The sequence below is a fragment of the Dasypus novemcinctus genome, chromosome 23 (assembly GCF_030445035.2).
Source record: "Dasypus novemcinctus isolate mDasNov1 chromosome 23, mDasNov1.1.hap2, whole genome shotgun sequence".
Classification (NCBI taxonomy): Eukaryota; Metazoa; Chordata; class Mammalia; order Cingulata; family Dasypodidae; genus Dasypus; species Dasypus novemcinctus.
The window spans coordinates 40,190,822-40,203,459 of record NC_080695.1 but is presented as its reverse complement, the minus strand read 5'-3'; the positions used below and the strand labels follow the sequence as shown (position 1 = coordinate 40,203,459).

At 36.8% G+C, this 12,638-nt stretch overlaps 1 protein-coding gene across 1 annotated transcript in view; it reads left to right on the top strand.

Moving 5' to 3' along the window:
• LOC101447972 (phospholipid-transporting ATPase ABCA3-like) overlaps positions 1-12,638 on the top strand; it is a 310,634-nt gene that overhangs the window by 163,768 nt on the left and 134,228 nt on the right. The window contains exons 12-16 of the mRNA XM_058286295.2: positions 3,596-3,725; positions 7,552-7,706; positions 7,940-8,095; positions 8,497-8,707; positions 11,933-12,083. Coding sequence (XP_058142278.1) covers positions 3,596-3,725; positions 7,552-7,706; positions 7,940-8,095; positions 8,497-8,707; positions 11,933-12,083 — 803 coding nt within the window. The remainder of the gene's footprint in view (positions 1-3,595; positions 3,726-7,551; positions 7,707-7,939; positions 8,096-8,496; positions 8,708-11,932; positions 12,084-12,638) is intronic.

Below are 12,638 nucleotides of genomic sequence, written 5' to 3'. Positions count from 1 at the left end.
CTTTGTCTCTCTGCCCAATGCCCACCTGGGAGTTACACAGCACTGTCCTGGTCTGCAGACCCCCAAAATAGGTCCCATGGATAGCTTGGCCCTTCCTCTACTGTTTTTGTGAAAGAGTTGATCCCTGCCTGTCTCTACGATGCCATCTTCCCAGAACTTCTGGGGATATGGGGGCATTTCCTTCTTGACTTGCTCACAAAGAAGGAAAAAGCCTGGGTTTGTTTCATCAGTAGCTCAACTTTGGAAATAGGTGAAATCCAAAAATGATCATTAGCTGTTCTGTAGCCTCACACAAGGGTAGTCTAGATAGAAAACTGTGAAAGGAAATCCTTCAAAAGGGCAGAGCTTCAGACCATGCACCTAGTCATCCACTTTGTGTAGAAAGACAAGTGGCCCTACATCTCTGAATTCATGAGCAATGGTGAATGATCTGGCCAATTACTCAGGATTCTTGAAGGAAAATTTTAGAAGATTGGTTCAAGGAGATGTAAGGTAGAGACATGTCAATGAATCTATAGGAATGAGAATGAAATGTGAAGATATTTGTAAAGCATATTAACATCCATCAGAGGCCATATACCAAAAGGCACTAAATAACAACTATCCAGCCTCCATCATCAGTGATCACAGTAGTGGTACAGGAACAAATAGCTATGGTGTCAGGGACATGGGATAGACCTAATAGCATGAGCTCTCACTCATCAAAGCTTATTTAGTGACTGCTGCTGCTGAATGTCTGCATGTCAGCAACAGGGCTCAGTGCTGAGCATTCCTCAAAGAGATCAGCCAGCCACTTAGTGCCTAGATGAGAGCAATTGTCCTCTTCCACCTTATAGGGTACTCAGTTTGTTTTGATGGATATCAACACTTATTCCTGGTGTGTTTTTACCTGAAGAGCCTAAGCCAATGCCACATCCCAAATCAGAACCCTACATAGTGTCACAAAAAATAAAGAGACCCATTTTGTAGCAAAGGAGATACAGCTGTGGGCTCCAACAATGGGATACACTGGTCTTATCACATATGTCCAGAAGCTACCAATCCAAAGGAGTGATGAAAGGGCCTACTGAAGACATAGCTGAGGTACTTGCCTGAAGACAATAACTTGTGAGGATGAGGTATTATCCTCTAGGGTGCAATATACACATTATATCAATGACCCTTATATGTTGATGTGTCCCCAATAGGTGAGATACATGTTCAGAAAACAGGTGGTGGACAAGAGTGGTCCTATATAACAGTACTTCCAGTGACCTACTTGGAGAATTTTTTGTTCCAATCATCCCAGTTCTGGGCTCTAAGAGATCATAATCCCTAAAGGAAGAATACTTCTACCTGTGGATATACCAAGAGTCATTTGAACTATAAACTGGTTAATTCCTAGGCACTAGGGACCAGTAGGCAAGTAGAAGAGTCTCCATTCTGGCAAAGGAAAATTGACCCTGGTCATCAGCAAATAGGTAGGCTTTTAAGTGATGAGGACAGAGAGGAATACATTTGTCATCCACGTGATCGACTTGGATATCTCTTGGTACTCCTACTCCCTTGCTCTATTTGACAGTGAATGGACAAATATGTGGCCTGAAGTACACAGGGTCTGGTTCAAGCCCCAGGTAAGCTACCTAGACTAGCACTGGTGGAGCCCAAGACAACAGGAATCTAGAATGAAGAATAAAGGAGGAAGGTGACAAATATCAGTTGCAGTGTGGAGACTAGCAATGGGGTTGTAATTCCTCCCACTTACCTTCTTGTAAGTTACCCCTCAAGTGAAGAGATCAATCAGAATCTGGAGGAGTTGCTCTCAAAATTTAAGTGAATGAAAAACTAGTAACAGAACACTCAGACAAGAAAATGCAAATCCTTAAGGTGGGAAGTAGCTCCAAATATTGAAGAAAAGCTCAAAATCGGAATAAAGGAAGCAAAGTAAAAGAGTGGTATAAAATGAGTTTGGTAATGTGGGCATAATCCAAATCATGTAGGGCCTTGTAAGACATGTAAAGTTTGGATTTCATTTTTTAAAATATTGGATTATCATTATAGGCCTTTAGGAAGAAAGGGATATGATCTGATTTATGGTTTTTGTTTGTTTTTGTTTTGTTTTGTACCAGGGGATGGGAATTTAACCCAGGACCTCATATGTGGAAAGCCAGTACTCAACCACTGGCCACGTCGGCTTCCCTGAGTTGGTTTTTTCATTTGTTTTTGCTTGTTGTTTGTTTTTTTTTTCACGAGGCTTGGGGAACCAAACTGGGACTTCTCATGTGGGAAGCAGGTGTTCAACTGCTTGAACCACATCCACTCCTATGATTTATGGTTTAAGAAGACAACTCTGGCTGCTGCGAGGCATATGAATTGAAGAAATAAGACAAGTTAGAAGCTTTTATAGTAGTCTAGGAAGGATATGATAGCAGCATGTACTAGGTTGGCAGTAGTGTAAATGGAAGTAAAGAGATTCAGAATTTATTTTTAAGTTAGAACTGAGAAGACTGATGGTTTCGATGTGTGATTGAAGGAAAAGGAAAAAACTAATATGGCTGTTGGTTTTGTGGCTTGAGCAATTGGGTGATCAGTGGTACCATTTATAAATATTGAAAACCCTGAGGTAGATTTGGGGGTTTCTTTGTTTAGTTGATTGATTTGTTTTAAAATTAAGGCTTGAGATCCATTTTGGCCTTAGGAAATTTACACATTCATCCAAGAAGAGATTTCAGGTAAGCACTTACATGGGTCTGGAAATTAGTCTAGGGAGGAGACTGAATGAAGACACCTAGGGTAAAAATGTATATAGAAGCAATTTGGGGTAAAAAGAAAATTTCCTCTTCTTTTACACAAGATATTTATCTTTATTCACCATCAGTGAGTTGTATGTGCTTTAAATCTGAATAACATGGACCTTAACTCCAACTCTTCCATTTAAGAATTGTATTTCTTAAATTATTTTCACCTCATTTTCATTAAAAATATAATTAAAAACCAAAATTGCCTAACTGACTTGTATAGTGTTTGGTGTCTGCTCTAGGAAAGAAAATGTTCAAATATTATCTCTCCCTGAAAGCAGCTATCTTCCCGTTAACTTCAGACCAATTGGTTACCTTGAAACCTCACCTCTCTGATGGGTTTGAGAAAAGTTATGACTGTGTAGATTATTCAGTTTCTTGTTGTTATGGTGGTAATGATGCGCCTTCCAGATTTTTATATCTTAAGCAGAAGTACCATTAGTCTAAACATACGGATTTGAGATGTTTCTAGAATATTCATGTGCAAGTTAGGTTTTCGATTGGCAATTCTCCAAATCAGGAAAAAGACATTTTTTGAAGAAGGTTATGATTTTATCCATTTTAAGGTGGTAATTGTTATAAAGGAACAGAAGATGAGATTGCTCAGAGGATGTTTGTAGATCTACTGCAAATACTAAAATGTGTATTATACTTTCATGTAGTGTTTCCTTTTTAGTTTCATCCTTATTACACTGATTTTTTTCCTCACATGATTGATCGTCTGGTATTGTTTATTATATAATAATTTATGAGATTTTGTTCTTCGCAAGTGATAACAATGGATATAAAGTTAGTATTTGTGGTTTTTCCTCCCACAGGTATTCCGAGTGCATAACACTACCAAAATAGCTGTGAAAGACTTGTCTTTGAATTTATATGAGGGGCAGATCACTGTTCTCCTAGGACATAATGGGGCAGGAAAGTCCACCACTCTATCTATTCTTTCAGGTATGTGTTCAGCTCTGTTCAAGTGTATCCTCACATAGAAACTGTGGATGAAGTTTTGAGATTTATGCCCTGGTGATGTTGGCATTTTAGTTTTTTCATTTATACATAAAGTGGTTTAATAATCTACTTTGTTTTTAAGTTAAAAATAATTCAATATAAATTTTTAAAAATTAGTACTTATTTTGTGGGAAGAAAGAGGGCATTGCATAATGATAAAAAAATCAATCCACCAAGAAGACATAGCAATTCTAAATGTATATATACCAAACAACAGTGTCAAAATACTTGAAGCATAAACTGATAGACCTGAAAAAAGAAATAGACATCCATAGTTATGTAGGTTACAGACAATTCCATACCAATCAGCAAGTGATAGAACTACTAGATAGAAAACCAGTAAGGTTATAGAAAAATTTATCGTAACTATCAACTAACAGTATTTAATCATTTACAGAAAATTCCACCCAACAGCAGCAGAATACACATTCTCTCCAACCACCCATGGATATTCACCAAGGTAGAACATATCCTGAGTCACTTCTTGGAAGGATTGGGGCAAGAAATGAAAAGTTTTCAGAAGAGAAATGATTCTAGATTGAAACTCAGATCAGTAGAAAGAAATGAAGAACACTGGAAATGGTGAAATGTGGGTTAATATAAAAGACTATTTTTAAATTTTCATATATTAAAATTTCTTTAGAAGACTACTGAATGTTTAAACAAAAATAATGACAGTTCCATTTTTGGTCTGGCAGTGGGGGAAGTTCTGCTGATCCACATGGTAGTGAAACAAGCAAAGCTGGTGAACACTACTAAAAAACCCCAACCATTTAAAGTCTCTCAAAAACTGTCCTAACAACATACAGCAAATGAAGAAGCATCTATTCAGAGAAGTCTACTCAAACTTAATTAAATCCATGAACATGGCATTTGAGCCACAACATGCTCTCCATCCCCCAGCTCAGCTTGATGAATACTCCACTCTAGGTGGGTGTGGTCAAGAGGATAGGGCTCCTTCTCCCCTCAGCTCCCAATCAAGGGAGAACTTAACTCACTGGATGACGCAAGCTGCCAGCCTTTCTCTTCCCTTCCAACTCCTAGTTAAAAAGGCTAAATTCATAGTGGGTGTGTCCAAAGGATTAAGAGCTTCATTCCTCCACTCATCTCCTACCCAAAGGACAGAGACTCTGCCTCAGGTATAGCAGAGTGAGAATACTGGGTCCCTGATTGCCTTTGTACCAGTTCTCTCATAGGAAAAAGGGTCACTAGGAAAGTCAAGCTGACAAGACCAAAGGCTGCTGCCCCATCCAGTGCTCAGTGCAGTGGCAGAGATTTTGCCCAGGGGTGAGTCCGTTCATAAGAAAAGATTCAGAGCTCTCCCAAAAGCAGTTGACTTTATTTGAAACAGTGTGATCAAGCCTACGGACACTCTTTTTTTTTTTTTTTGGTCTTTATTTTTTTAATGTTACATTCAAAAAATATGAGGTCCCCATATACCCCCCACCCTCCTCACCCCACTCCTCCCCCCATAAAAACAATCTCCTCCATCATCATGAGACATTCATTGCACTTGGTGAATACATCTCTGAGCACCGCTGCACCTCATGGGCAATGGTCCACACCATAGCCCACACTCTCCCACAGTCCACCCAGTGGGCCATGGGAAGACATACAGTGTCAGGTAACTGTCACTGCAGCACCACCCAGGACAACTCCAACCCCCAAAAATGCCCCCACATCACATCTCTTCCTCCCACTCCCTACCCCCAGCAGCCACCATGGCCACTTTCTCCACACCAATGCCACATTTTCTTTGATTACTAATCACAATAGTTCATGAATAGAATATCAATAAGTCCACTCTAATCCATTCTCTATTCCTCCATCCTGTGGACCTTAGAATGGTTGTGTCCACTCCACATCTATATCAAGAGGGAGCTTAGATTCCACATGGATGCTGGATGCAATTCTCCTGCTTTCAGTTGTAGGCACTCTTGGCTCCCTGGTGTGGTGGTTGACCTTCTTCACCTCCATGTTAGCTGAGTGGGGTAAGTCCAATAAACCAGAGTGTAGGAGTTGCAAGTCTGTTGAGGCTCAGGGCCTGGCTATCACATAGTCAGTCCAGAGATTCAGGTCCCCTAGGTATACACTAAACCCCAGTGCCAACTACAGATCTGGTAAAAGTAACAGGAGAGGCTTGTGAACAAAGATCACACACAGAAACACAAACTCCAAAGTAGGGCCATGGCACTGAACTCCATCTGCCATGACCATAGAACCTGTGGGTCTCTGTAGCCCTCAGAAGAATCAATACCTGAGGTTGTATCTACTTTATCTGTAAGGACACTCTTGAATGAAATGGCTTCTCTTTATTAAGAGAAACAAGCTGAACCATAGGCCAGCTAAATTACCAGAGAGAACCAGGGAAAGAGACTAAGAAGAACCCTTCTGGAGTCAGGAAAAAGCTTCAAAGTCTGACCTCAAGCAAACAACAACAAAAACAACCCCTAGACAGGGACAAGGGAATCAGTACCCAGAGTTGGTACAAAAAGTTACTAAAATAGGCCCTCAATGTCCAGTTTTCGATAAAAAATTAGGATATCTGAAAAGAAACAGGAAAGTGTTACCCATACACAGGTGTGTAAAAAAAAAAGCAGACAACAGAAACTTTCTCTGGGAGGGATCAGATGTTAGCTTTATCAATGATATCAAAGTTGCTATTATAAATATGTTCAAAGAAGTAAAGACAACCATTAAAGAAGGAAAAGAAGGCTTAAATACAATATGTCATCAAATAGAACATATCGATAAAGAGATAGAAATTATAAGTAAGAACCAAGTGAGAATTTTGGAGTTAAAAGTAGATTAACTATTAATAAATAAAAGATTAATTAAAGGAGCTCAACAGTAAATGTGAACCAGCAGAAAAAAGAACCAGAGAATTTTAAGATAGAGATTATGTAATCTGAAGAACAGAGAGAAAAGAGAATGAAAAAAATTGAACAGAGTCTCAGAAACATGGGATACCTTGGAGTGCACCAATCTATGTATAATGGGAGTGCTAGAAGGAGAGGAGTAAGAGAAAAAAGCAGAAAAAATTATCCTAAGAAATAATCACTGAAAACTTACCCAATTTTCTTTTTTAAAAATCTATCCATCCAAGAATTTCAGTGAACTACATATCCAAAAAGCTCTATGAATTCCAGATAGGCTAAAAGTAAATCAATTCATACCCAGACACATAATAGTAAAAATTCTCAAACACAAAGAGAAAATCTAAAAGCAACAGGAGAAAAATGACTCATCACATACATACAAGTGAATTCTAATAAGATTAAAAGCTGACTGTTCATAAAAACACAATGGAGACCAGAAAGCAGTGGACTGACATGTTTAAAAAACTGAAAGAAAAAAACTATCAACTAAGAATCTTATATTCAGAAAAACTATTATTCAAAATCAAAGTGAAATGAAGAGATTCACAGATAAATAAAAATCAAATCTTATTAATGTCTGATATTGATGCTGGAATGTTTTAACACAGCAAACTCTTTGTAGTGTTTTTATTTCCCAAGTGATTTTTACTCATTCACATTCACGGAAAATTAGAACCTACATTTTAAAAAATAACACACAAATTATCTCCAGGCTCATCACCCAGAAGATAACCATTGATATTTTCCAGAAATTTTTTTCTTTGTGAGATATTGCTGATTCTTATGAGTAATCCATAAGTGTACTCTGAACTCAAGGTGCTAATGAACAGCATGTTTTAATTTTCCTTCACAAAAACCTAGCTTCTGTTATATCATCTGCTTTATTGTAGGTCTGTATCCTCCTACCAGTGGACAGGTCTATATTAATGGCTATGACACCACAACGGACATGACTAAGATCAGGAAAATCTTGGGCTTGTGTCCCCAGCAGAACCTGTTGTTTAATTACTTGACAGTGTCAGAACATCTTCATTTCTATTGTGTGGTGAGCCAAAGATATGTTCCCTTTTCCATTCTATTCATGTACTTCAGGTTGATTACCAACTACCCATATCCTTATTCTTATGAAATTCAAAAAAATGATTTTTGAGAAATTCTCCTTTGAAGAGAGGCAATCAAGAGAAGACACTATATAGATGAGGCAATAAAAGAGCTGGTGTAAAATGTTTTTAAGGATAAAGGTCAAAGCACCATGTAAACTTTGGCTCCTCTTTCTAGTTAAAAGGAATACCTCCAAAGATGCATCCTGTGGAAATTGACCACATGCTGACTACTTTTAACCTGCTAGAAAAGCGTGATGAATTTTCATATTCTCTGAGTGGAGGAATGAAGCGCAAACTCTCCATCATTATAGCACTTATAGGGGACTCCAAGGTAAAGAAACAAAAAGGGGTGAGAGGGAGGGAGAATGAAAGGAAGGAGAGAGAGGGAAAGTGTGAGAAAGAGAGAGAGAGAGAATGCTAGAAATGGATCCTTTTTGCAGCTTGTCTTAAAAAAAAAAAATCAGTCGACACACACCTGAGAGCTGATATGGATCTAACACTCTAAAAGGAATATCCTAAATGACAATCTGATAGGATTCACATTATCAACCCATTGTTATAAAATGTTTACCAGTTTGGAATTATTCCCATGTTCCTAATCCAATTTTAGACTAAATTTAGCTTAGTTGGACAAGTGACTGAAAAAAGCAAAATTGGAGTAAGCCCCATGGCTGGTAAGAAACTAGTGGCATTTATTAACAATGGTCATGGAATTGTTCTTCTGGTCATTAGGTGGTGATACTTGATGAGCCCACATCTGGCATGGACCCAGTATCAAGGAGGGCCACCTGGGATGTCCTTCAGCAATATAAACAGGATCGTACCATTTTACTGACCACACACTACATGGATGAAGCTGACATTCTGGGTGACCGTATTGCCATCATGGACCAGGGAACCCTGCAGTGCTGTGGCTCTTCAATCTTCCTGAAACAAATATATGGTCTCTCACTCTTTGATCCTTCTTGGGTAGTGGTGCCTTATAATAGTCTTCTAACATTTTTTTCATTATTTTTATCTATCTAAAACTTCAGTGACTTCCCCTGTCCTATTAGTAAAAGCTTAACTATGCTCCTATTGAAATAGTGGTATATTTTAATAATTCAGAAAATTTTCCCACTGTTTTGTTTATTGTATTACACAAAGTTCATGTTCATTACTCTGATTTGACTTCTAAAATTGTAATTTGCTAGGATGCAGTTGTGCCTCCAATGAAATTTGATGGAAAGATAGATATCAATAGATGCACAGTGGATAGCTGGATAGATTGATGGATTGTAGGGAAAATGTAGGGAACCAGATATATCTGCACATTTTTTCTTGTTTGGCAAAGCATTAACAAGTCACCTCTGTATGAGAAAACTATATTTTTCTAATCAGGAGAAGAGTTTTTCTAAACTTGAAAAATATTGAGTATGTTGTAATACCTTCCTTATTTCTTAGGTTTCTAGGTCACTATTCAAATTTACTTAAATCTTCTTTGACCCCCTAACTAAAATTTCAGTACCTCATTCTTAATATTTCATATTTTTTTCCATAATTTTCCATAGCACTAGAACTATCTGATACAATATGTAGTTTACTCGTTTACCTTGTTCATTATCAGTATCCCATCTCTAGAATATATGCTCTTATTAAGGAAAACTTTTAAAACTGAAATATAATTTACATACATTATAATGAATAACTCCTACATGTTCAGTTAGTTGAGTTTCTACAGTTTTGTATACCCATTTGACTCCAAGCAAAGCAACATAAACTATTTCCACAGCCTCAGAAAGTTCCCTTGAATCTGTTTCCATCAATTCCCCAACCCCAGAGGCAGACACTTTCTGATTTATTGGTTCTTGAGTATAATATAAATGAATTATAACACACTTTGTTTTTATTTCTTTCCTTCAGCACATTTTTGAGATCCATCTATGTTACTGTGTGTATCAATGACACATACCCTTTTATTGCTGAGTAGTATTCCATCGTATGAACATACAATTAAATACACTTTCTTTCCCTTCTTCTGTGTTCCCCTGAATGAGTCACTTACCTATTCACTTTAGTGTTATCTTTTGATGACCATGAATTTTTAATTTGAAATATTCCATTTTATCAATTGTTTTCATTTATAGTCAATGCTCTCTGTGCCCTCTGTAGGAAATCTTTGCCTATGTATAGCTTGCAAAGGTATTCTCCTATATCTTCTTCTGAACACTTTATAGTTCTAGCTTATAAATTTAGGTTTATAATCTATTTCAAGTTGATTTTTGTGTATGATGTTAGGTAAGTGTTAATGTTGATTTTTTTTCCATACAAATGTCCAGCATCATTTGTTGAACATGCATTTGTTTCTCTATTGAATTGCTTTGGCACCTTTGATAAAAATCAATCGCCATCTGTATATAGGTATATTTTTGGATTTTCTATTCCATATCATTGATGTATAAGTCTGCCCTTTTGTAAATAATACAGTCGTGAATATTGTAAGTCCTTCAATTCTTTTCTTCTTTTTCAAAATGACTTCGGCTATTTTAGTCCCTTTTATTACCTTATAAGTTTTAGAATCATTTTTGTCAAATTCTGCAGAAGTGCCTGGTGAGATATAAGTTACGATTGCTTTGACTCTGTATATCATTTCACAAAGAATGGTGATTTTAACAATATTGAGTCTTCCAATATATGAACTTGGTACTATTTCTTGATTTATTTAGGTGTTATTTAATCATTTTTTACTGTATTTTATTGTGCTCAATATAAAGCCCTTTCATTCAATTTCTTGCAAAATATTTTTTCCATGTAAGTGATATTTAACTCATTATTTAATTTCATTTCATATCCCTATTGTTTCTTTTTTGTACATAGATTTATGATTTTTAATATTGGTCTTATATCCTGTGAACTTGTTTATTCATGTAGTAAATCTGATAGTATTTTTGTAGATTCCATACACAATACTAGCACCTGTGAATAATCTTCTTGTTCTATCTGTATGTTTTATTTTTCTTGTCTTATTTACCTGTATAGGACTTGCAATATAGTCTTTAATAGAAATAGTAAAAGTCAACAGATTTGCCTTTTTCCTGAGCTTAGACAGGAAGTGTACAATGCTATATAACATTAAGTATGGCATTTCCTATAAGTTTTACATACAGGTTTTATCGGTTTGATAAATTTTCCTTCTATGCCTACTTTGTTGGAAATTTGTGTAAAATTCTTAATAGATGTTGGATATTTTCAATGCTTTTTTCTACATCTAGTGAGATAATCATAAAAATAAAAGATACATAAAACCACAAATGGAATATTTCAAGAGATGAGAAACAAACCATTACAAATTTGAGCTCAGGGTAGTTTAGTTGCCCAAGGACTGTAGCCTAAATAGATCTCCATAGTGTCATCCATGCACAGATGCTAAGCTCTGCTAAGGATAAAATCCTGGCCCCACCCCTAAAACATTTCAGGAGAGTTGTAAACAAAACACACGTTTTTGGATCTGACCAGTCCTCTTTGCTCTATGTCCCTGCTCTGTTCTTATCACCTTAAGAGATATTTCTCTGACCTTCTGCCCTCTCCCAAGCATTTGAAAGGCCATTGCAATGTTCTCAGTGAAGGACTAATGTGACTCAGAGGTATTTCTCTCAGCTCTTCTGCCCTACACTGAGCCTTCAGAATGCCACTCCAATAGTTTCCACAAAGTCATGGAGTACTTCAGAGGGAATTTTCTTATCTATACTATGCAACCCCCAGCTTCTGGGGAACCACGGCAAGTGTACTTAGTGAAAGTGCAGAGTGCCTTGGAAGGATTTCTTAGTTCTCTGAAGAAAGTGATTTCTATCTGATTTATTTACTGCCTGAAATATAATAGACACCCAACAAACATCTGTTTAATGACTATTAATTTTGTCCTCTCAGATGTCAGTATCAGTAAGACAAGAAGCCAGATAACAGAGACTTTTCATCTAACTCTGATCTCTATCTGGCTATATAGCTCAGAACATTATAAGTACCTAAGAACATTAATGAAATTATAAAACAAATATCGGTCTCCTTCAAATGGTAACCCAAAACTTTTTTATATGCCATGTCTTCTAGATCACACAAGCCATGGAAAGTAAAGTATAGTCTTAAAAGAGTACAAAAATTTTTATTTGTTCCTTTAAATGGATTTTCTCAGGTATGGGATATCACATAGTCATGGTAAAGGAACCTCACTGTAATGTTGAAGAAATCTCTGAACTCATTCATTATCATATACCAACGGCCACTTTGGAGAACCATATTGGAACCGAATTATCATTTATTCTACCCAAAGACTGCACACAAAGGTATGGATCCAGAGAGGGCTACATAGTTGATTTTTAGATGGAAATCATTGTTACTTTTCCTGGTTTCATCAGGCTTAGAAAGTAGAATTTATTTAACAAGCCCAAACTCCTGTCATAGCTGTTATTTGCACTGGAGAAAGGGATGAAACTTCCCCGTGTTCATTGGTGATAATTGATGTTAAGTTGTTGGTAGCAAATTTTCTACTGGTGAGTGCAATGAAGATAGATATTAATATAATGGGGGGAGGGGGGAGGACAGATGGCTTAAATGGTGACTCCTGGAGCCAGGATGGGATAACAAGAACCCAGAAGAAACAGACAGTTTGATTGCATCAATTAGCCAAGTTATTCATCAAAGAAGTCACAAAAAATAAAAACTCTACCTGGGATAAATCACCCTAAAAACAGGAAATGGAAACTAATAAGTACTCTTAGAGAGTATGGTATTTCTGTATTCTAACCAAATACAAGCAAGTACTTTGTATCCCCAAGATTCAAGCCATTTGTGATATTATAGGAAAAAAGATACTCTAGATAAAATTAAGGAACCTAATA